Source organism: Ambystoma mexicanum, chromosome 11 (assembly GCF_040938575.1).
Source record: "Ambystoma mexicanum isolate Mex_15411 chromosome 11, UKY_AmexF1_1, whole genome shotgun sequence".
In the NCBI taxonomy this organism is placed as follows: Eukaryota; Metazoa; Chordata; class Amphibia; order Caudata; family Ambystomatidae; genus Ambystoma; species Ambystoma mexicanum.
In genome coordinates, this window is record NC_090934.1 from 968,940,949 (window position 1) to 968,966,151 (window position 25,203).

The 25,203-nt window shown below is 47.0% G+C and overlaps 1 protein-coding gene across 1 annotated transcript in view; it reads right to left on the bottom strand.

Annotated features, from left to right (window-relative positions):
• Positions 1-689: 689 nt before the first annotated feature.
• Positions 690-25,203, bottom strand: part of LOC138505090 (tesmin-like) — a 290,370-nt gene continuing 265,856 nt past the window's right edge. The window contains exon 5 of the mRNA XM_069625406.1: positions 690-6,314. Coding sequence (XP_069481507.1) covers positions 6,078-6,314 — 237 coding nt within the window. The 3' untranslated portion in view covers positions 690-6,077. The remainder of the gene's footprint in view (positions 6,315-25,203) is intronic.

Sequence of the window (25,203 nt, forward strand, 5' to 3'; positions counted from 1 at the left end):
ATGAAAGAGCAGCCATTCCCAGCATAAATTGAAGCCTCTAAGGACACTGTGAGGAAATTAGTCTTTTTCCCAGACACATGGATTTAGTGATGGGTTGACGCTAAATGAAGTAGAGACTGCCTTTTGTCAGATGATATCAGCAACACAAGACGTTTTCTCTTGGTAATATTCACTGAAAGTTTGTGAGTATGAACCCCTATTAAAAACTATTATTATAATGTATTAGGAATGGGTGGGTAGGCAAACCTTGTTGAGTAGAGGCGCTGTAAATTGGTTGTAACTATTGGTTTCTTGCTTCTAGGTTGTTAGAATAAATTTGAAACTCTTGATTCATTTTCATATGTGAAGGTTTATTGTTGTTACAATTATATAACCAATTGACGTGTCGGAACATCTTGCACTGAACCACGGAACGCTAAGCAAGCTTTGATACAGATTGGCTATTCAGTCCACCATCTAGAACGGACACTGCTCCAACGCTTCAGGCTAAAAACCCCTAAGAAGGACCATTCACCACTTGCCCCCACCCCCTCCTTGACAAAGACTTCGGTCAAACATGTGTTGGCTCCCTTCTCACATGCACCTAGCATCTCATGCTAGGTCAATTGGTTATATATTTGTAACAACAATAAACCTTCACATATGAAAACGAATCAAGAGTTGCAAACATATTCTAACAACCTGGAAGCAAGAAACCAATGGTTATAACCAATCTCTACTCAACAAGGTGTGCCTACCCACCCATTCCTAATACCTTTGGGAACCTTGGAGTTTTGGCTCCCAGACAAACCGTGTTATAGGCTGCAGGACATATCGGACCAACAACTCAATCAATAGATAGCGCAAGGGTCCCCTTTTCCTCCAAACACCAGCCAAACGTATCTACTATTATAATGTATGTGGTTGTATCTGTGCATAGGTAAAAGCATTCTGAAATATTTAAGGAAGTGTATGCATTCTATTGACAGTTAAAGGTGAGCGACTATTTGTAAAAGCAAAAGAAGATGCTCTCTTAATCCTAGTGTTATACAAGAAGGAGTATAAAGAAGGTCTGTTGGCAGACAGTAAACAGAACTTCTAAACCAATGGGAAATGCATTGGTTTTGGTTAAAACAAAGAATAATTGGTGAGTCCAATCTTACTAATTTCTTTTTCAAAACCGCACACTCACTGAAAACATTATCCCTACATGTCCATAACGTGGCTTCACTTGGTAAACATTTTGCCTGTGGGTTTTATTGTATCCGCTATTTGTTACAATGTTCTCAATATTGACCAAAAAAATCTCAATTTAGTAATTTGATATATTAACACTGGGTTTGCCTGAAACTGAGGTCCCCTACAAAAGACCTAGTTCAAAGCGATACTGTTTCCGGGTAGATCATTGAAGTGATGTGTTGCTGTCATTACATTTTCAAAAATACATTGAAAGAAGATTTTTAAGGTCCAAATTGAAACCCAACTCTGCCGTACACCAATGAAAGAATAACAAAAACAAATACCTTATGGTGTGGTTATCATGCCAGCACACAGCACACATAGACAACCAACCTTTGCTATTTTCCACAGAAAAAAAAAATATTGTGATGCTCCTATCATTTTGGTAAGACAGCTTTGGAAAACTTGGGGACATACCAAATCACCTTATTTGTTGGATCACAACTGCAGTAGGACATGGAGCGCATTTAAAGTCCATTACTCTAATGATCAAACTGCATCGTAAGATTTGAAGCAGGGGGCGTCCCCTAATTTCCTCGATCATAGCCAAAAACCCATAATGGGAATAAGCTGGAGTTGTGAAATGTTGCTGTGAACTTCTGATATCACTCAAGGGCTATGTAGACTCACAAAGGAGTCACAAACCTACTGATTTCAATATCTGAAAAGAGCACAGCGCTAAATGAAATCTGGGAAAACCATCAAAAGATAATCAACGCGCACCAAAGAGACACTGGTACCCAAACTAGAATTGCAATTTCTTTTAAGCTGCTTCTGCATACAAGTAAGCTAGGAGTAGACCCAAGAAACTGTGGAAAGGTATTTCACACACTAAGTCCAATCATAGAAAACAAAGAAGTACAGCTGAATTTCAGTATAGACCTAGGAATCATTTGTCTGTAGCTCAGCAGACCAAAATATTCGAACTAGGATTTTCGTTTGTCTGAAGGATAAGAACAGTATGCAGCCTTATTGACAAACATCAAGACTTTGAATGTATTTGTATCCTTTACAATCAGCCAATAGGTGGCTAGACGCAAGCTGAGGCTATTCATCACTGTTTTAGACCAGAGATCAGTCATGCCTTACTAGTCAGAAAATGTTAAGGTCCGGCAACATATTTTGATTATGTTAGGGGCCTCCTTTGAGTATAGTGGTAATGGTCAAACATTTAAGTACCACTTGTATTTATGATACCACCCAAACTAGTAGTTGGAATCACATTGCATATTAATATCATAGAGTACAAAGAAATAATTGTCTGTAATAAATATGGATTAATTACCCCATGTAGTACTTTCTTTCTACCCATGCAGTAAATATGCCGTGCAATTTCAAGTAATAATTATTAGGTACTTTAAAAATCAAAGTAATTTATAATATCACATGTTTTACTGTCATCACCATTCTCCTACAAATTCCCTAGGCAGAGGCATTATTAAAAATCAATCCTGGAGTTAATTAAGGCTTAGTTTACATTGACCTGTTTATTTGACGCAGATATAAAATGTGCACACGTGTACCGATGTGCTGGTCTGAGCCTTCAAAATCTTGGTATCACACAATCACCCTGTCCACTTGCCATTCATTTCAACATGTTAAAACCGGGGGAAATGCAGCTGAAATAAGCATTTATATCAACAACTGATACAGATGTGTCATCAACTACAAACTGATATAGAACAGACCCTCTAATGTAAGAAAGTAAGTAGTCTGCACTCTTATTTAACCCACACTTATCTCACCTTCTCCAGTCAATTTTGCTGTATGACTGTAAGTGACTAGGTGGGGTGCATGTGTTACCATCACTTCAAGAGAGTTTAGGGATTTTGGTTTTGGCAACATTAAATGGGAATCAAAGAGGACACTGTTAAATAGTGGATCTAAAACTAGAAGGGGATCATCCTATCATGATTCACAAGGACAGCTTGTCTCATAGTTGGTGTAGTATATTTACCAGAAGCAAACCCTTTGATTTATGGTTAAAAATACATTTTAAAAAGTGACAGTTTTCGTAATTTTTGTCCATTGAAAAGGTTTTCAAAAACTGTTTTTCCAAGTATGAACAAAGATGTTTATGATTTTTACTAAAGAATGGCTTACAATATTAGTCTGAATGAAATTAAATTAATATTGCTGGGACACCATAAGAATGTAAATATGGAAGTAAACATCACGTAATTCATTTGGTGGAGAGAGAATCAAGAAAATGGCCATCAATTTCCATGTTTAACTGATGAAAATAAAGGTATAGATCAATATAGAGTTTTAACAAAGGGTAAATAGCTGGTGGTCATAGGTTAGTGTCAGCGAGTATAGATCCTACTGCACAATTGGCAAAAGATATTTGTCCCTAAGGGGAAAAGATTGTGGTTTTCTTTCAGGGGAATGAATATGTCTAGTTGGTACATACAAGAAGAAGGCATAGTGAAGAGAGAGCACTAACCAAGCTATTAATAGTGCTCAAATAAGGAAGAAGTATTTGTCTACCACAACGTTATATTTTTTCCTCTTTCTGATTCAAATTGACTTTGATTCTGGATCGAATATTATTTATCCTGCAAGGGACTTTTCTTAACACATCGATTTTACCTCCTTGGGTATAGAAAATAGACCATGTGTGTTGCAGAGTTATCTGCCACTTTGCTAGATTCTGATCACTTAACCTTTTTTGAAGACCATGGCTACGTGGGAAGGCTTGAACAAGGAGTGCCTCCATAATAAGTATTAAGTGAATGCAACTTTTGCAATGGACTCAGTGCAGGGAATGCAATACCTGTGACAGGCTTATTATCATGATAATCATGAATTGTAGCTGAAGAGTTACAATGCATGGTTATTAGCTTGCAAGAGGATATAATATATTCTGTACCTTTAGGAGGTTTTGAGAATTGATAAATAGCAAAGTCACTATAAGCAATCTAAGCATGTTGGGGAATTACAGATCAAGTGAATCTCAAAATGGAGGTCTTAAAAAGGCATTGTTATAAGCGAATTCCACTTTGGTGGGTGTATCGTAGCAGAGACTTACATTTGAATGAGTATGGAATAAAACTGTTTAACCTTCATGCATTAATTCTGTGTGTGAGCCGTATCTTTTGTGACACGTTGCGTACGTGTTTTGATGTTGACTGAATGTTATTCTGCAAATTGTCATCTGATTTGTCATCTGGATTAGGATTCTCAGGTAGATTTGTTCAGAGGTAAGCCAACATGTTATCAACACTGTTGATAAAAATATGACTATATTTCAATAGATTTTCCTACATATTTTGAAGAAGTGAGAGATGAAGAAGGAAAGATTTTAAAGAGATGATCGGAAGGTCATCCAACGCATAATGAAAATCTATGTGTACATCTGTTTGGCCGAAAGCGAAGATTATTTCTGCATCAGAAACTCTCATTCCCGGGGCAAAAGCACCATTGAAATCATGGAGTTGAACAATCGATTATAGGACTGCCAGTGGGGTGAAGGTGGAAAACCAGTAGAGAGGTCATTAATTTGCTCAGTCTAACCATTAATCACCTAGTTGATCAATGAAAATATATCAGGTTATTGTGTGCCCCTTAAAAAAAGTACTATAGAACGAATGGATATTGCTGAGCCCGTACTAACAGTGTTTAAACAAATTGGCCTTGACTAAGTTGGCTTGGCAGAAGCAGCTCTTCCACCATACACAACTGCCACCTGACAACCCCTAGGCCAACGGAAGTAGATGCTGCTTTGTTTAGTACCTGTAGCTCTGCAAACTGAACCTGTGCAGCCAGCCGGAAGGCAGCATGCCCACTTCAGTTATTGAAGTGTCAACCTTCCAACCTGCTCTCACAGCAGCTATTACCGATTTTCTGTTTACAGATACCCCTTTCTGCCGTTCGGCCTACATCTAAGTAAAGTGGCCTTTAATGCCACTCGGTTTAGACGTTGCCTTGAAGACAAATAGGAAGGCAATGGGTGGAGGCTAGTCTCTCCTTCCATGCCACTCTAAATAAAGACCGAAAATGAACAATGAATGAGGGTTTTACAACTAAGGTACTGTTCTAACAATAGGGAGCACAGGTTTTTAAGTCCATGGGAATGCAATGTGAAATAGAAATGAACATATTGGTGATACAATTCTTTAAAAGAGGAAAGAACATGACGATTCAGTTTCTCATCAACTCGCTATAGGGAGACTCTGCTACCAAGGACTTATTCAAAATTGACTGATGCATTGTTTTGGAGTATGCGTTGAAGCATGTTCATCAACACAAGTTCAGTATGAGAATTTCCAAATGGCATGTACAAGAAGGCCTCTCCATGACTGCAAGTCCTCACCCGTGATCAGAGGAAAGACACAGCTCATTTAGTACGAAATGTCACCTCTAGGTATCATTTTGTGATTTCAGGGAGCACAACATTTAAAGGAGAATTTCTTTTGCAAACATGCATGCTACAAACAAAAAGTATTGTGCATAGTCCTGCAGGTGTGAAAAACATAGTGAAAGATTTAAAGTGCATGTGGACTAAAGTCCAAGGCCAGGTTTTTTTATCATGTCGGAACACATTACCCTCTACACCCATTTCACTCAAAGTGTTTAACTACTACCTTTCCAAAAACATGTCATAAATTTGGTTTAGAGATGTTCAATTGTTTAGAACAGTTGTAAAAAGGAAGATGACTTTGGAATGACTCTTGTTCAGTACTAAAAATGTAGTCATTCAACTATCCATTGGGGGTTTGGTGTGATCTTTTTGGTGTACAGATCTCTGCTTGTGGGTAATGATTACCTAAACAACTGTATTACACTGAACTATTAATCTACCAAACATGTTTGTGTTTTAAATAATAGGACTACAGACTCAATCTAAAAGCACCATGTCAATTTGTAAAATGCTGATCCATTAGCAGGCCTCTAGATTTAAATTCAGAATGTAATATCTGTGATAGACATCTTCCAAATTCTTCCAAGATGATTTGTTCTGCTAGAATAACAGGGTAATTCTCTTTTTCTGCTTCCTCTCCTTGGGCAAGCAAACAAGCACATGTTGCTTCTACCACTTCCCAAGAAATGCAAGTAACTGGACATCTAAATTGAAAAGAAAACAGATATGTTACCTTACAAACAAAAAAACAATACATTTAAAAAGTGACAGATATGTGTGATAGCATATGATAGTGTAACAAAAATAATTTCACAATTTCTGTCTAGACTGCTAAATCTTTGAAATAAACCATTACTAGAACTAGTACTGAAGCCAGATCTGCCATACTGAAAAAAACTATTTGTTCACTACATATATATATTCACTGAAATAACGTTGCTAGAGGGACGTCATGGTAAAGTTGCACTAATAAAAACCTATGAAATTGATTGAAAAAAGTTTGTTAAAGGGAGTTCATGGTTGCAAGGTAAAATCGAAAAAACAAAGAAATTCGCCAGTTATGGTAAGTTATGCAACCAAAACTCACGCCACCGCCATGGACTGCTAAGACTAGCATCCAGGATATCAAACATGAAATCAGAAATGACATCATCAATGACATCCCTGATGACATCACATATTCTGGGAAGTTGTTTTTCTTCAGTGAAAGGAAGAATTTCAAGCAGGGAAATTGATCTGGTCATGCTGCATTGAAACCATGATATACACACTCTAAAGGTACAGTATATGCAGACCTTAACATTGTGTAATGGTTTTAAGTTACTTTCCTTAGAGTTTGCCCCGAACTCATGGTGCACATACATGAAACAATAAGCAGGCCCCAGAGAGATAATACCATTTTTATGCATGATGATGGACTCTAATCTTAGTTTCATTTTCTGGACATTGTATTTATCTGACACTTACTAGAGTTTCCTTAGATCTGCCTCAGAATTGTATGCATTGATGCACTATTTATACTCTGCATACTAACACATGTTTGTAGTAATTCTTGTATTGTTAGCTGATGCCAACTAACTTATTCAAGATTCTGATAGGCTTGCACTTATGATTATACTGATCAAACACAGCAGATTAAGAATACTCTACTTCTATGGTCCATGTTGCAGTCATTGTCTCTGTTTATGGATTGCTGTATTAAAAACAAAACTTCAACAGAACATTTCTGTTTCAATAGGTAAATTTTGTGATACATGGAGTAGTCCATTAGAGTCCTACCGATAGCGCAGCCATGCCCCGGACAATCTGGCCACTGTCCATAGCCACAATCTATGCCTCAGACACCTCAGTTATTGTTTGCACTTGTCCTTGTTGGGGGCCAGGCCCACTGCCCACTTAAACCACATAGGTGCCATGCCTACTTTAACCACACAGCCGGGACCTGGTGGCGATGGCCAGTGGCTACAGTGACAGGCTATGCCTCAGGCACCAAAGTTATAACACTATTTTTTGTACCTACATTTTGACACTTTTCAACAACAACAAACACAGCACAGATTTGAAAAAGCATGCTTTTGAGTCCTTGGCCAGGCTCATCATACACATTTGCTGCAAGACCTTCCAGCACTTCGACTGTAGACGCAAGCACAATTCTTTTCACATTTCAGCCTATCCCGATTGTTAAAATGTTGGCACCCACCCTACAATTTTGCCCACTCTTGAAGAAATCACTTCAAACTTTGCACAAACATTCAACGTTGGGTCTATAATCTTTTTGCAAACCTTTGTGCAGATTCGTCAAAGGGCACCAAAGTTATAAACCATCCAAAAATGGTGGGTGCCTCCCTCCAATTTTGCCTGCTCTTAGTGAAACAGTACCAAATTCTGCAACAACATTCAATTCTGGGTATATATAATTATTACACATGTCATGCAGTTTCGTTGAACAGTGCCAACGTTATAAGCCGTGCAAAAAGTGCTCTTCACGAACCCTGTAATACACATAAATGCATGGATGCCCACCATCAGTTGTCAAGCTTGTGAACACCACAGCAATGTCCCCGAACATCTGAGATGAAAAAACACCTGTTTTTTTGCTCTTTCTGAACATGCCCCATCCCATCATCCTCACCCCTCAGCTCGCCAGAGAGTGTTTAATCTATTCACCAAGTGTAATGCATTTTTGAATATGTTTTTAGCACGATGTTCGCAGACTTTGAGCGCAGTTCGGGAATCCAACATGGTGTCCATTTCAAAGGTTTTGTTAGCCAATCAGTGGCTGATTACGATGTCTGCAAACTTTACTTGGTTCCTGATTGGCTGAGAGGCGTCTGCGGACACCGACCCAGGAAGTGAGTGAGCGTACCTGACTGAGATATCACTAATTTGTTTTGCCCTGCATTTTAGCCATTTTTAAAAATCGACTGGATGGATTAACACCAAATTTGCAAAAGCACGCTTTTGGAACAAGGACGCTGCTCCTCCTGCAAGTTTGGTCCGAACCCTTTCAGCGGTTTGGGCTCTAGCTACAAGCAAAACATTAAGGGGCCGATTCATGGAACAAACGTGCGCCGAAAATCTACGCGCAAGTAGGCGCAAGCAGGCGCAAGCAGGCGCAAGCGGAAAAAAACAGGCGCACGCGCGCGATTCATGGAAGTCCCTGCGCGTGTTCACCGCGCGATGTGCGCCAAACCCGTGCATGGCGCACAAGTCACTGCAACATCGCGAAAGGCGTGCGCGACGGTGCGCGACGCGCACAGTGAAAGCGCACAACCTCAGCGCACACAGCAGAAAGTGGGCGGGACATGGGGCGTAACGCGCGGAATGGGGAACAACACGCGAAAATAAGGGCGTAACTGGGGATGCACTGCACGGAAGCAGAGGTAACGCCCACACGCACACGAACCACACGTATTCATGGAATGGAATAGGGCAAACCCACGCACAGCCAAAGCCGCGCACAAGCTGAAACACGTCCGCCACACGAAGGCAGGCGGTAGAGTCCCAGCGCATCAAAAAAGTGGCGCCGCGGGAAGTAAAATACGCGATTGAGCGGGGTACGTGTATTCCGGGGGTGCGCGGGAAGTTACACACGCGAATGAGCGGGCTACGTGTATTCCGGGGGTGTGCGGGAAGTTCCACACGCGATTTGGCCGGGTACGTGGATATCAGGGGTGCGCGGGAAGTTCCACACGCGATTTGGCCGGGTACGTGGATTTCAGGGGTGCGCGGGAAGTTCCACACGCGATTTGGCCGGGTACGTGTATTTCGGGGGTGCGCGGGAAGTTCCACACGCGATTTGGCCGGGTACGTGGATATCAGGGGTGCGCGGGAAGTTCCACACGCGATTTGGCCGGGTACGTGGATTTCATGGGTGCGCAGGAAGTTCCACACGCGATTGAGCGGGGTACGTGTATTTCGGGGGTGCGCGGGAAGTTCCACACGCGATTTGGCCGGGTACGTGGATTTCAGGGGTGCGCGGGAAGTTCCACACGCGATTGAGCGGGGTACGTGTATTTCGGGGGTGCGCGGGAAGTTCCACACGCGATTTGGCCGGGTACGTGGATATCAGGGGTGCGCGGGAAGTTCCACACGCGATTGAGCGGGGTACGTGTATTTCGGGGGTGCGCGGGAAGTTCCACACGCGATTTGGCCGGGTACGTGGATATCAGGGTGCGCGGGAAGTTCCACACGCGATTGAGCGGGGTACGTGGATTTCAGGGGTGCGCGGGAAGTTCCACACGCGATTGAGCGGGGTACGTGTATTTCGGGGGTGCGCGGGAAGTTCCACACGCGATTTGGCCGGGTACGTGGATATCAGGGGTGCGCGGGAAGTTCCACACGCGATTGAGCGGGGTACGTGTATTTCGGGGGTGCGCGGGAAGTTCCACACGCGATTTGGCCGGGTACGTGGATATCAGGGTGCGCGGGAAGTTCCACACGCGATTTGGCCGGGTACGTGGATTTCAGGGGTGCGCGGGAAGTTCCACACGCGATTGAGCGGGGTACGTGTATTTCGGGGGTGCGCGGGAAGTTCCACACGCGATTTGGCCGGGTACGTGGATTTCAGGGGTGCGCGGGAAGTTCCACACGCGATTGAGCGGGGTACGTGTATTTCGGGGGTGCGCGGGAAGTTCCACACGCGATTTGGCCGGGTACGTGGATATCAGGGTGCGCGGGAAGTTCCACACGCGATTTGGCCGGGTACGTGGATATCAGGGGTGCGCGGGAAGTTCCACACGCGATTGAGCGGGGTACGTGTATTTCGGGGGTGCGCGGGGAGCAGCACACCCTCTACAGTGTACCCTCTACACCCTCCACGGCCCCTGCAGGTGGCTCACACCACAGGGGCCTACCCAGCACATGTCCTGCAGGCACCCCATCCACCATGGCCATGCCCACCAGCCAACCCACATATCAACTAGCACTACTGCCCACCAACGCATGTCCCCCTGCACCCCCAGCCACCAGGGGCAGCCTCCAGCAGGCCCCCACCCATGTCTCCCCCCACCCCCCACCCCCCAGCAGTGCAGGGGCAGCCTCAAACAGGCCCCCACTCATGTCCCCCTGCACCCCCACCCCCTAGCATCCAGGGGCACCCTCCACCAGGCCCCCACTCATGTCTCCCACCCCCCAGCACTGTGGGGCACCTGCCAGCAGGCCCCCACCCATGTCTCCCACCACCCCCACCCCCCCAGCATCCAGGGGCACCCTCCACCAGGCCCCCACTCATGTCTCCCCCCACCCCCACCCCCCAGCAGTGCAGGGGCAGCCTCAAACAGGCCCCCACTCATGTCCCCCTGCACCCCCACCCCCTAGCATCCAGGGGCACCCTCCACCAGGCCCCCACTCATGTCTCCCACCCCCCAGCACTGTGGGGCACCTGCCAGCAGGCCCCCACCCATGTCCAACTCATGTTCCCCACCCAACATGTCATCACAGTCCAGATCCCTGGTCTCTATGGTCAGCCCCCAAATGCAAAACACCCACCCGAGTATTGCATCCACCCACTCATAATCTGCAATTACATCACAGAACACCAATTGCAAGTTCCAAAACAAACACATGTCCCTCACATACACCCAATGGGTGTCAGTGAATCTCAAAACACATAACATGAAATGCATGAAAACAATGAGACACCACACATTGAAGTGCAACAAATAAATAATGTATTAAAGGAAAGATGAATAGAAACAAAAATGAAGAAACTGAAATGTGAATGGAAAAAAATGAAAAGAAGCATGTCCGTCCAAAAAAAAGAAAAAATCAAAGAATATAGAAATCCAAAGTAATGTACTACAAAGTCAATGTCCACCAAACAAAATCCAATGTGAAAAAAAAACATAAGCCATTGATCCATGGATAATTCAAAAAAAAAAATATGTACAAGTCCACAACTATGTACAAAGCAAGAAGCCAGGGTCCATCATCCCAACAAAATAAAGGAAACCTAACTAACTACACTAACTAATAAAAAAAACTATATACAAAAATGTGGCCAATGTCCAAAAGGTCCAAATGAAATAAAAACAAAAATGAAACTTAACACTACCTACATAACTATGTACAAGGGCAGCGGGCTAGTTCCACGGCTCACTTCTGGATGTGCCGGGCCAGGGCATCATCGAACTCCTCCTCTATGTCCCGGAGGCGGTCCACCTCCATGGCCCCGAGGGTCCGCAGGGCCGTCGACGTGTCCACCTCCAAAGCCCTGCGGATTGCCTCGAGGCACTCGACCCGCCTCAGGGCCCTCTGCATGGAGTTCTCCGCCCTGACCATTGAGAGCCGTGCCTCTTCCGCCCGCTGCCGCTCCGCATCTATGGCGTGGCCCAACCGCTGCCACACGGAAGACACTTTTTGTCCTGGGTCCTCCTGCCCTCCGGCCGATGCCTGCCCCTCCGATGTCGAAGGCCCCGAGCCTTCATGGCTCCCACCATGGAGCTGCTGCTGCTGTGCCTCTGCCCCTGCACTGCCTCCTGCTGCCTGCACATCCTCCGCCGGCTGGGGTGCAGTCGTTGACGTGGCCACCCCTGCTGGACGTCCGACTCCCGACTGTGGCAGGGATGCCTCCTCCACCAGCCTGGCCGCACCGTCAGAGGCAGCTCCACAGGGCACCCAGGTGACTGATGGGTGGGAAGATGGCACAGAGGACGACTGGCGCGTAGGGGGTCCAGCTGAGGAGGGGGTCGTGGCAAGCCCCATCAGACGGAGGAATCCGGCCTGGGTGACCTGTCCCAGCAGGCTGACGTGGTCAACGAGCCATTCGAGATGACCTGCAGTCTCTTCATGAAAAGACTGCAGGTCGCCTCGCATGGCCCGTTGACGCAACGCCACTCCAGCCAGGACAGGCTCAACCCGGGCCTGGATAGCCACGTCCGCAGGCAGGGGAAGGCCAGTTGACGTCAGCTCATCCCCTGCCTGAAAACTGGTCTGGACATGGGCATCCCTGCTGGTGCAAGATGATGCAGGGACAGGATCAGAGACAGGATTGCACACAGGCACCTCCGCGGCGGCCTGTGCTGCCTCCTGTCCCTGGTCCTGCACTGCACCACTAGCACCAGTGGGATCCCCACCCCCAGACCCCGTCTCCGGTGCTTGCACGGCCTCCTCCTCCACCAAACCCCCCACCAACCTGGATGACTCTGTGCCATCTTCCCCCGTTGGGCCCTGTGGGGTCCCAGCTGCCCCTTCTGCTGCCGAGGAGTCCAACTGCAACCTCCGCCTCTTGGACCTCCCCCCGGCAGCTGCGGCCTGGGACGCGGCACCGGACTCCTCACTCCCCGACGAGATGACAACCTGGGAGGGGAGCCGGGCCTTGCGTCTCCGGCTGGCGGTCGGATCCCCGCCGCTGTGCTCCACAGCACCTTCTCCGCCCTCTTCATCAGTTGACGCTGCAGACAGGGAGAAACAAAACACAGGCATCAGGGCACTGTACAATGTACACATACACACATGACAGTTGTACATGAGTGGCATTGGCAAACCTCTGACATGTCATCACAATCCCCAACACACATGTCATTACAACTTGCACACACGAGCCATACCACAGCCATGTTGCAACTGCCAACACCATCCATACACATACAACAGCATCAGCAGGCAAAGGTGAGCCAGACATCACATGCAACACAGGAAGTGCACCACACATGTACACACACCACCACACTTGCATGCATGTGTACACCTCTGCTAAGTGTCGCAGTGTTCAGACGGGCATCCATGTCACATCTGCCAATCAGGCTTCCACATACCGCTGTCACATGCATCCATGTTGCATCACTGTTGCACCCTTGTCAAATACACACACATGCACATGTACACAGCGCTGATACAATCAGCTGAAAACAACATACATGCGTGACATCACGGACATGTCTACTCACATACACATTCATACAGACTTGTGTGCCCACACAACTGCATTTGGCATGCAAGCCCACACACACAGGCACCATCCATGTCTCACACATTACAGCCCTCGCATGTGTCAGCCCCACGGCCCTGTACACCCGCACCCATATTCGACCCCATACAAACAGATGTGCAACCTGCACACTACTGAACAATCACCACACGCACTGCTCACAATCAGGATGCATGTACACTCACCGCTCGACTCCAGACGGGTCTGCCTCTCAAGGACCTGGACGTGGAGCGCTGGGGATATGTGTTCCAAGACCCTCATCTGTTCTTCCGACAAGTGGCCCCGGCGCCCCTTGGCATCCGCTGCCTTCAAGAGGCGCCGGGCCTTGGTCAGGGTCCTGGACCTGAAGTCCTCCCAGCGCTTCTTGACATGTTGGAAGTCGCGGACTGCCACCCCCTCCGCGTTGATGGCAGTCATGATGTCAGTCCAGATCCGAGTCCGTCCTTCCTTGTCGGCGCGGCAACTTCCGAAGAGGGCATCATACTGGCCCAGGACTTGCTCCACCAGGACACCAACTTCGGTGGCACTGAAGCTGGTGCCCCTCTGCCTCTCTGGCCGGGGGTTGTCAGTGGTCACAGATGGAGTTGGCCCCGACATGACAACCCCAGAGGCAGGAGTGGGTGGGCAACTGGGTCCTGGGGCTGGGCTGTGGAGCGATGGAATCCCAGTCGGGAGTCTTTGGTTCCAGCAGGGGTGGTCACACCAACAGCACCCCTGGCTGATGTGCAGGCAGCAAATGGCAGGGCACGTGGGCAGCAGGCAGTCAGGCAGCAGCAGATGGCAGGTGGGAGCGTGCTCGGGGCTCTGGGGGGCAGTAGTTCGGCCTTCTGGGCAGGAGCGTGGTCTTCCGTGTGCTTACGCGTGGCCAGCTTGATACGGAGTGATTAGGCACGTGAAAATTCTGCACGTCAGCGTGTAATTCGAGGAAAGGCCCTTAGCGCGTAAGCGCGTCTGCACGCATACGCATTTTCATTGGACCAAAGGCCCTCAGCGCGTGAGCGCGTCTGTGACGTGACGTGCGAGGGAGTATCCCTCATTGCACGTGATGACAGTACACACGTGGATCCCAACCAATCGCGTGTGAAAGTTCACGGGACCCCGAAACACACGTACCCCGGCCAATCGCGTGTGGAACTTCCCGCGCACCCCGAAACACGTACCCCGGCCAATCGCGTGTAGAATTTCTCGCGCACCCCTGAAATCCACGTACCCAGGCCAATCGCGTGTAGATTTTCTCGCGCACCCCTGAAATCCACGTACCCAGGCCAATCGCGTGTAGAATTTCTCGCGCACCCCTGAAATCCACGTACCCAGGCCAATCGCGTGTAGATTTTCTCGCGCACCCCTGTAATACACGTACCCAGGCTAATCGCGTGTAGAATTTCTAGCGCACCCCTGAAATCCACGTACCCAGGCTAATCGCGTGTAGAATTTCTAGCGCACCCCTGAAATCCACGTACCCAGGCCAATCGCGTGTAGATTTTCTCGCGCACCCCTGTAATACACGTACCCAGGCTAATCGCGTGTAGAATTTCTCGCGCACCCCTGAAATCCACGTACCCAGGCCAATCGCGTGTAGAATTTCTCGCGCACCCCTGAAATCCACGTACCCAGGCCAATCGCGTGTAGATTTTCTCGCGCACCCCTGAAATCCACGTACCCAGGCCAATCGCGTGTAGATTTTCTCGCGCACCCCTGTAATACACGTACCCAGGCTAATCGCGTGTAGAATTTCTCGCGCACCCCTGAAATCCACGTACCCAGGCCAATCGCGTGTAGATTTTCTCGCGCACCCCTGTAATACACGTACCCAGGCCTATCGCGTGTGGGGACTCCCGCACACCCCTGAAATACACGCTCCCCGCACTGCGTTTGCTGCTGCCCTTTGCGCTGGATTGGGGATTTTGATGGCTTTTTCCTGCGCAAGGGGCGTTCTTGGGGGCGTAACTGACGCTGCTGCAGGGTCGCTGCGCCACTCTGCGCCACGGCTGGTTGTGGATGTTGGAATCCATGAATACGCTGTGCGCCTGAATGTGTTTCGGCGCACGCGGCTGGCGCAGCCTACCGCACGCGCACACTGTGCGCCAGCCGCGTGCGCCACTTGTGCGCCGAATTCTATGAATTGGCCCCTATGTGTTACTCACCGGAGTGACTAACGTCCTCCTAGTCCATCATCACCTTTCCTCCATCCTGTATAGGAACAGGAAAATAACACTTTCCCTTTAAATGTATGCGCGTGCAGCGCGTGGCCCTGGGAGCATGCACTCCCCTAACCCTTCCACTGGTGCCACACCTCAGTCCCCTTTGATGGGTCGACTGTATTAAACTGTTCAACCTCGCTGCTCTTATTTTAGGGGGAAGGATGGTGAGATGTATGGAGGAAAGGGGACTATGGACTAGAAGTATGTTCGTCACTCCGGTGAGTAACACTTAATTACTCCTACGTCCCATCCCCTCTCCTCCATCCTGTACGGGCAATTACAACCGATAAAAACGCCCTGGGAGGAGAGCTTGACATTCTATGCAAACAGTTTACAGAAGACAGCCTGGCCAAATGCTGCATCAGCCCTGGCCCTGGTATCCAGTCGGTAGTGCTTGCAGAAGGTCGATGGAGTGGCCCATGTCGCCGCTCTGCTAATTACTTGCCAGGGTACATGACGTTGGAAGGCAACAGCTGCTGCCTTGACCCTTACAGCGTGAGCGTGCATGCCCCTTGGTGACTCTTTGCACTGAGCCTTGTATGCCTCTTACATGGCAATTGAATCCTTGAACACTTGTTGTCCAGGCCCTGAGCCTCCAAATTGACAAATAAGGCTCTGGTTTTGCGAAAAGCTGTGGTCCGGTCGAGATAGAATTTTAAAGTTCTTCTGGCATCTAAACAGCGGAGAGTCTTTTCGGCATCTTCCTTTGGGATTGGAAAGAAAGTGGGGAGCACAAACCTGTTAATGTGGAAACAGGAGACCACCTTTGGTAGGAACCTGAGGTGAGTGCAGAGCACAACCTTGTCCCGATGAAACATAGTGTAGGGCTCAGAAGCCACCAGAGATTGAATATTGCTAACTCTGCAAACTGAAATAAGACCGACTAGTAGCGCTGTTTTGAGATTGACCAATTTGATGTCGACTGTGGCCATGGGCTCGAATGGTTTGTGCGCAAGGGCGCAAAGAACAACTTTAAGAGCCCAGACTGGTTGCAGGCATCTGACAGGAGGGTAAAGCCTGGTAAACCCTGCTAGATGCCTCTTCACTACTGGATTAGCAGAGAAGAAAGTAAACTTGTCCAAGTTCCTGTATGCACCAAGGCCGCTAGCTATGTTCTGCAGGTGTCAACCTGGACCCCTGATCTGGCTAAATACGCTGAGAAAGACAACACCTGGTCCAGAGTTCAGGATAGTGGGTCCACTCCATTTTCCTTGGACCAGAAGCAGAACCTGATCCATTTGCTCTGGTACTGATCTCGAGTAGTCTGACTCCTGGCTCCCTGGATGATTTCTAGGTTGTCTTTGGACAGCTGGAGATGTTGAAGAATCACCTGCTCAGGTACCAGGCTCCTAGGACTAGCCTCTCTAGTTAAGGGTTAATCACTGCCCCACCAAGAACTTCTTGTTGGGCTGACAGCTGCCAGAGGTCTGAGAACCATGGCCAGGCCGCCCACTGCGGCGCTATGAGGATGAGATGCAGCTGCCGGGATTGTCTGATCTTACAAACAAGCTTGTGGATGAGCAGTGTAGGGGGAAAAGCATACGCCCGCATCCCACCCCAGGGGATATGGAGTGCATACCAGAGGGAGCCACGCCCCATTCCCCCAGGACACAAACTGCTGACAAGTCTGGTTGTTCGCCGTCGCAAACAGGTCTGTGACTGCGTGACCCCACTTGCTGAAAATCTCTTGAAGGACTCTCATGTTCAGTTGCCACTCCTAATTTTTGGAGCTGATCCTACTGAGTCTGTCCGCCTCGAGGTTCAATTCTCCCGGCAGATGCACCACTGAGAGCCAGAGGTCCTGCGTGATCGCCCACTCCCAAATGATGAGGGCCATAGTGCATAGAAGGGGGAATCTGGTGCCCACCTGCTTGTTTATGTAATACATGCAGGAAGAGTTGTCTATCCGAATGCAAACTGCACTGCTCCTGATTAAAGGTAGGAATGCCTTGAATGCGTGCCAAATGGCCATCATTTCCAGCCAGTTGATGCGGTTCTGCTGGTCGGTCTTGGAACAGAGACCATGTACCAAATGTGTACCCAGAGTAGCACCCCACCCTTGGAGTAAGGAGTCCGTAGTCATAGTATGATCTGTCGGAGATGGTCTGAATGGTCTGCCCACCGTGAGGTTCGCATACTGACACCACCACGTGAGGTCCTGCTGTAGGAGCGCAGGTATAGTGACTGCAGCTCCTTGATGACCCAACTCCTGGTCCCAGGATGCCAGAAAATGCAGCTGCAGCCTGCTCATTTGCAGCCTGGTGAATGGGATAGCCAGGAGGCATGCTGCCAGGACTCCTAGCAGGTGCCGGTACCACCAGGCTGTAGTTACTGTTCTGCTGAGGAAATGAGCAACTGAAGATTTGATCGCTGCAGCCTTCTCCCCCTTGGGGAACAACCTCTGCCTCTAAGTGTCCCACAGCAGCCCCCAAAACACTAGAGTTTGTGTAGGGTAGAGCTGAGACTTCTGTAAGTTGATAGAGAACCCCAGATCCTAGAGTGTGGTCATGAGTCTGGAGGTTGAGTGACTGGTGTGCTCCGGGGACCACCTCTGACTAAACAGTCGTCGAGATAAGGATATACATGGAGGCATTCGGAACTGAGCAGAGCCATCACCCCGTTCATCAGTCTTGTGAATACCCTTGGTGCTGAGTTCAGGCCAAATGGCAGCACCTTGTATTGAAAATGCAACCCCATGACTCCGAACCTGAGGAAGGATTGATGGGACTTCACTATGATGTGTAAATATGCTTCTTTCAAATCCAGGGAGTAAATCCAATCCCCCCCACACAGCGTGCCCACAATAAGTGCTGGCATCACCATTTTGAACTTCTGCAGAGGTAGGTACAGATTCAGGAAGGAAAGATCTAAGACCACTCACAAGCCCGCCTGGTTCTTCTTTTGAATGGCAAAGATTGTGGGATATTTTAACCCACTCCAATGTGCTTCAATACATCATTTTACTGCAATGTTGAAAGAAACAGCCCAAAATGACCACGCCGACTCCTGTGCGTGCCAGAATCTTTAGAACTGCGTTTGTGTCACAAACAGAAAAAGGCTGCACACCCTGCCACACACAGTTCAGGTGGGGTGAGAACAGAGTACTCACTGCAGGAGTATGCCAGTGTGCTCTGCCACATTCAACATGGAGCAAAGGAAAGAAGCAGCATTACAGTGCTGAAAAACCCAAAATGCCTCTTTTAAATGTCATTTTCCTAATCTTAAAAAGTGCTGTTTTGGTGCTAAATCCATTCAGTTCTCACAAACATCTATGATCAAAAAGGCCCTGAAATGCTCAGGATCATCCATTGTGGATGAGAGGAACCGGGCCTCATTTGAATAACAGCTCCGGGCAACAGTATCCTTTGAAAAGCAAACCAGGAACTGTATTTTTCATTTTTCCATGGGAAACACGGCTAAAACTTTGCAACAAGTATCAAGAATCAGCTGTCCAGAGAAAGACTCTAAACAAAGGCATGATACATGTATCCAGGCTGCGAACCATTCCAGCACTCAAAGCTGACTAAAATGGGTATTTGCTGCAGAGGAAAACCGAATTTAAAAGAAATAAATTAAATGTGCTTTTTCCTGAATGAAGAGCAAAATCGTCTATTTTAAAAGTATATCATTGTGGAAAGGCTTCATTATTCAAGAATGTAAAAAGGATTTGCTACTGTTAGAAACACACATATAAACTGTTTAATTCTATATGTTTAAAAGTTAAGATTTAAAAGTATACATCAACTATGTCTAATAAAAAAAAACCTGCTATCCCAGAATGCCAGCCCTGAGAAAGGGTGACACCTCATAAACCTCTGGAGCAGGAAATGCTAATTGCGGGCTGGACAATGGTGCCTTTCAAGTCACATTAGACATTTGTCTTTGCCCCAGGCCAAGACAATAGCAGGCTAAGACACTCACCCTTCCAGTGGGAGCGGCCGGAAGCTTCACTCTCAAGGAAGAGGCCCCACCCTGCTTCAAAGGATTTGACACTTGCTTACAGTTGAAAGAAAAAAAAAACCTGCTTAAGTGACAATGGACTTCCTTTTGGTTTTAAAATGCCTATTTTTCATTTGAACTTCAAGACATTTAACAATGCCACAAGAATGAGAAGAAATTTGAAAAGTGCATAATTCTAATTTTTTTTAATTTTTATTTTTTATTTTGATACAGCTGAATAAATCAACTTTTCAAAAATAAGAACAAATTCAACGATGCATCACATATCATTTACATCTCAGTGGACAAGCAAATGAAAAGGAAAAATAAAAGAAAAACATTAATTACTTAAAAAATAAAAAAACATTTACAAAATGTTAAAAAATTAAAAATAAGACTATGCACGTCTCAATACCCAATTATACATTTGGCTTTAAACACTTTACAAATTGTGCTCAAAAGGTAATTACATCATAATTTGCGCAGGGAGGATCACATCAAGTAATTGAACTAATGCTTTGATCACAGGAAATTTCATATCCGCAAATAATAATTTCCAAATTTGGTTTGCATCATGTTCACTTATGTAGCACATAATTCTAAATTTAATTTTATGCTATTTCTTTGAAGATGTGATTGAGTCTGGTCTCTCGTTCGAGGTCATCAGAGCCCTAAGGGAACTCAAATTGATCATTGATTGAGATCCACAGGGGAGAGATGGAAAGTCATGAATCAACTCCAGAGCTTACTTTGTCCCTCCTTGGTATTCTAGCCGGAATGATCTAGTCATAGAGTAAAACTATAGTAAATATTTTCTTGTCCAAACTGAGTTCTTTTCTGTTTTCACTGGCCAATTTTTCTAAAAACGCCTCGCATTCAACCTTGCATATATTCCTCAGTTTGATAGCTAGAGACTTAATTTCAACTCTGACTTATACATAAGACCTGTAGCTACATCCCAACACAAAAACCATGCCAAAACAGTGTATTTCACCTGTTTTTCTTAAAAAACGTTTAATGAATTTTAGTCGGGAAATACACGTGCGATTTTGTTTTCAATTATGTTCAAACTTCCATTAAGATTCAAAGTGTTTAATTCTGCTCAAATTATAGCTCATGATTGTTAGCATCTTGTCGATGTTGCTCCCATAGATATTGATATTGAGTGAAGGATTTTTGCACACATTCATTGTTTCACACACCCATTTCCGAATGTCATTTTAAAGTGTAAGATTTCAAAATCTGTTTTTCTCTCTGGTTTGGGGAAGGAAGGTTAGATTTGAATTCTATGTTCTATTCTTTGTTCCTGAATACCTGCTACTTCCTTACATCTGTTTAAAGTTGCTTATTGGTGGGTTGAGGATTATTGCAGAGGGAAATGCAAACATAAGTGCTATCTTTCAAACAAGCCAAAAACTGTTCTTTTCTGTGTTTATATTCTGTGTTGCTAAAAGTGAATTTAACTGCCTTACATGCCTTTCTATCTGTTATTGTCATCACATTGGTGATTGCTGCTCCCTATTACAAAGTATATGTGATGTTAATTTTAAATAAATAAATATTACCTTTACCAAGTTAGCCTGATTCCTGGTCCATTGTGACCTGGGGGTATTTTGAGAAGAGGTGTGACATGAGTGGTATATCATTCAGAATATTGAACCTATAGACATAATAAAATAAGTATTTGATTTGTGCGCGGCATACTAGGCTGAGACCAGGGTGTATCGACTAATTGAAATCCTTAACAAGATGCAGGAGTAAAAGCCCTGCCCCTGCTGAGGGAGAAGAACCTCCTCCACTGCCTCGCTCTCCACCAGGGAACAAATCTCTGCCAAGAGTGAAGGAGTCTTGATCTGTGGAAGGAAAGGGGAAAAGAAGGAGGGAATGGCAGGAGAAGCCGGAAGCCAGAGGAGACCACCGAAATCACCCATGAGTCCATGAACGAGAGCACCAAGCTTGACTGTGCAGGGCCAGCTTGACCCCAACTGGGGTGCTGTGAACCTGAGAAGAGCCGTCATTGCTTTTTTGGGTTGGAGACAGATGACCAATTGTGGGAATGAAAATAGCTGTTGTGCGAAGACTTCTGGTGTTTTCGCCTATGTTGGCTGGGTGATCTGTCCTGCTGCCTGGACTGGCCGTCCTGGAAACCCTGGAAACTGCTAAAGGATCAGCTTCTGTCGAATTGAGAGTGGCCCTGCATGAAGGGTTTGGCCGCTGGCTTGGTGAGAATGGCCAGGGACTTGGCCGTCTGCGAGCTGCTCTTCTTTTTATCGAATTCCTCATTCATGGAGGAGTGGAACAAGTCAATGCCATCGAAGGGTAGGTCTAGGATGCTGTCCTGAACATCAGGATTGAATCTAGTTGCCTTAAGACGTCCTTCTCATGTCAGTTGCCAAACAGATTGCCCTGCTCGCAGTATCTTTGTGCACCACCGTAGCCTTCATGATGTCCTGTGCCACGAGCTTCGCTTCTGTGAGTCCTGCCTTGAAAGAGGCTTGTTTGTCGGACGGAATATACAGAAGGAAGTCTGCTACCTCTCTCCACAGCCATTGGATAGCCGCTGCCAGGATGGTGTCAGCATTGGCCTGCTTGAGGTGAAGGCCCACATTCCAGTAGACCTTTTTCCCATAGGCCTCGAAGCATTTCCTCTTCCTTGCCCAGAAGCACTGAAGATGCAGAGCTTGTGGTGGAGGTCTGGGATTGGCATTCATTGATGCTGCAGCAATGACTAAAGACAGTGGCTGGAGGTGCACTGACAAGAGCAGAGTGTCGCCCTCTACCTGCCTGAACTTTGCGTCCAGCTTCTTATTTGTTCTCTGAGTGGGGGGGGGGGCTTGAGCCATGCCTTCTTCACCCGGGCCTCCACATCTTTCTGTAACAGGGTGCCAGATCTGGATTCTGCTTTGATAATTAGCACTTCTGTCAGTACCCCTGACTCCGCAGCTTCTTCTGGGGCTGAGGAATGCCCAGGTAATCAGCTAAACCAGCAATCCTATCATGGAATGCCCTTGCTGACAAAGGTGTGTCCTGCTCCTCCTCATCAGTATCTTGTTGGTCACCTGTGCTAGAAGGGGCCCCTGGGTCCGCATGTGTTAGTTCTGCCACTGAAGAAGGCCTAGGCCCTGCAACTGGAGGTGTAGACACTGGTACCGGAATCACCAGTAGCATGGGCAATGGTGGTGGTGAAGGTAAAGGTTGCGCATGGACTGGCTGAGGTGGTGGTGTTGGAGGCAGCATCCCCTGGATTATGCCCTTCAGGATGTTCCCCATCTGTGGAGATCGCATGAGGGTCAAAAATGTATCAAGAAAACCATCCTCTCAGCGGGCTGGGAACAAGCCTGCACCGGCAACGGCTGTGGTGGAGTAACAGCCTCCTGTCTGTTTCCTCCTGGCAAGTACATGCCCTCAAGGTACTGTGTCTGACCGAGAATGTCAGGTATGACATGGTCCATGTGACCGGAGTCATAGGACCGCAGTCTGCCCTGGCCGCAAACTTGCGCCTTTGCGGTTCACCATGTTGGCAGGCTATTGTTCTGGGCGCCATCTTGTCTGTGTGTGCCGCCATTTTGTCCATGCCTTCTGCACGTGCAACTGTGAACGACGTGGGCCTGGTCTCGGCCTGCATGCCTGGACGCAGCGGCTCTGCCCCACCCTGCACCTCAGGCGTGTGCCTGGTAGGCAATTGGCCCTCAGCCATGTGGCTGGTAGTTCTGTCTGTGCTGCATGTAGGCGCTCCCTCAGGCGTGTACCCGGTAGCAGAGCTGAGCCCTCTCTTGGCCTTTACAATTTAATCTTTTTCAAAGTTCGGTAGTCACAAAAAAAAAAAATATTCAGTTTTCTAAGCCTTTTGGTTATCGTACTGTCAAAAGTCTTTAATTTAAACTGGACCGGCATTCACACTGCCTAAACTGTCCTTTGCTCATTCATGAGCGATTCCACCTGCAGAAACCATGCAGTTCACCACACAGCGTCCCAGAGTCATTAATGCTCCTTTGACTTACCGGCTACGCTGTCTCTGGGTGCTGCAATCTCCGTCGGCAGGCTGTCTGTTGCTGTCGCTCAGCGCACCCTTGTTCCAGGATCTCCGCTGGCTCGGTTGTTCAGAGAATGAGTCCCTCTGACTCCAGGAAGTCTGCAGACCAGTTCTGCTGTCGAAGACCTTTCAAATGCTCCCGCCACAATCCGCTTCCCCTGCAATGACTCTGCAGCTCCTGGGCGCTTCCAGCATGCATCTCCCTGGTCTCACCTCCAGCTTCTCCTGCAAGCGTTCCACAGGCAATCTCTCTGGCGATCTACTAGGCAAACTCCCAGGCAATGGCATTAGTCTCACCTCAGCGGGTCATTTATACCGCCTCCTCGCCCCAGGTGCAGGCAATGTTCCTTTACTGCATAACGGTCTTGGTACTCAGCATCCCTCGTCCTTGTCCCAGTAACAGAGTGGTGTTTGTGTATGTCTGTGTTAATAAAGAGAGCATGTCTGACTCTGGGTTTTCTCTTCCTCGTCTCAATATCTGACTGGCGTGTATTGGGAGAGTGTTTTCTAGAAAAGTAGGGAAAATATTGGTAATACACTATAAAAGCATGGGGGACATTTGACTCCTTATGAAAGGGAAATGGAGGATACCGTGTCTCACCCAAGGGTGGCTCCTACCCACTCCCCAAGACTCCTCCACCCAGGTGATGCTCCCTTTCATATCCACCACCATGGTAAGGAGCTGAAAGTGACGGCCATTATATATATATATAAATATTCAGTGAAAAAACATTGTTAAAGGGACGTTATGGTTCAGTTGCAATAATAAAAATCTATCAAATTCAGTGCAAAAACTTTGTTAAAGGGACGTTATAGTTACTTTGCACTAATAAAAACCTATCCATGTTATGGTTACAAGTCAAATCGAAATTCGGCAGTTATGGTAAGCTAAACAGTCATAACTCATGCCACCACCGGGCACTTTACACTCCACCTACTCTACCATCAACCTCTGCCTCTATCTTTCACTTCAGTCACACTAATACTGATCAAGTGCTATCTCTACTGATGAAGGCTAACCACTCTTGTGCTACATCAGACATTCTTGCTCCTCACGTAGCCAAGCCTATTGCCCCTTTAGTAGCCTCTCACTTAGCTGAACTCTTCAAACTGTCCTTCGGGTCTGCTTGCGTTCCCTCTGGTTTCAACACAGCCATTGTCATGACTCTCCAAATAAAGCAAGGGGCTGACCCAAAGCCACTGGCTAACGTTTGCCCTGTGTCTCTCCTTCTGCACTACTCTAATGTGCGGAAAGATTTGTGTTCAACCGTCTCACCAATTTCTTAGACATCCACAACATTCGAGAGTCCCTACAAGCAGGTTTCCATTCCTGTCACTCCAGAGACACTGCTCTCATGAGACTGTCCAACTTAATTGCCTTTGCTAAGCACTCCAACCTATCCAGTATCCTAATTCTCCTTGGCCTTTCTGCTGCCTTTAATCACTCTGATCTCCTTAATCCTCTCTTTCTTCTTGGGATTCATGATCAAGTCCTTTCCTGGATTAAATCCAATCTTCC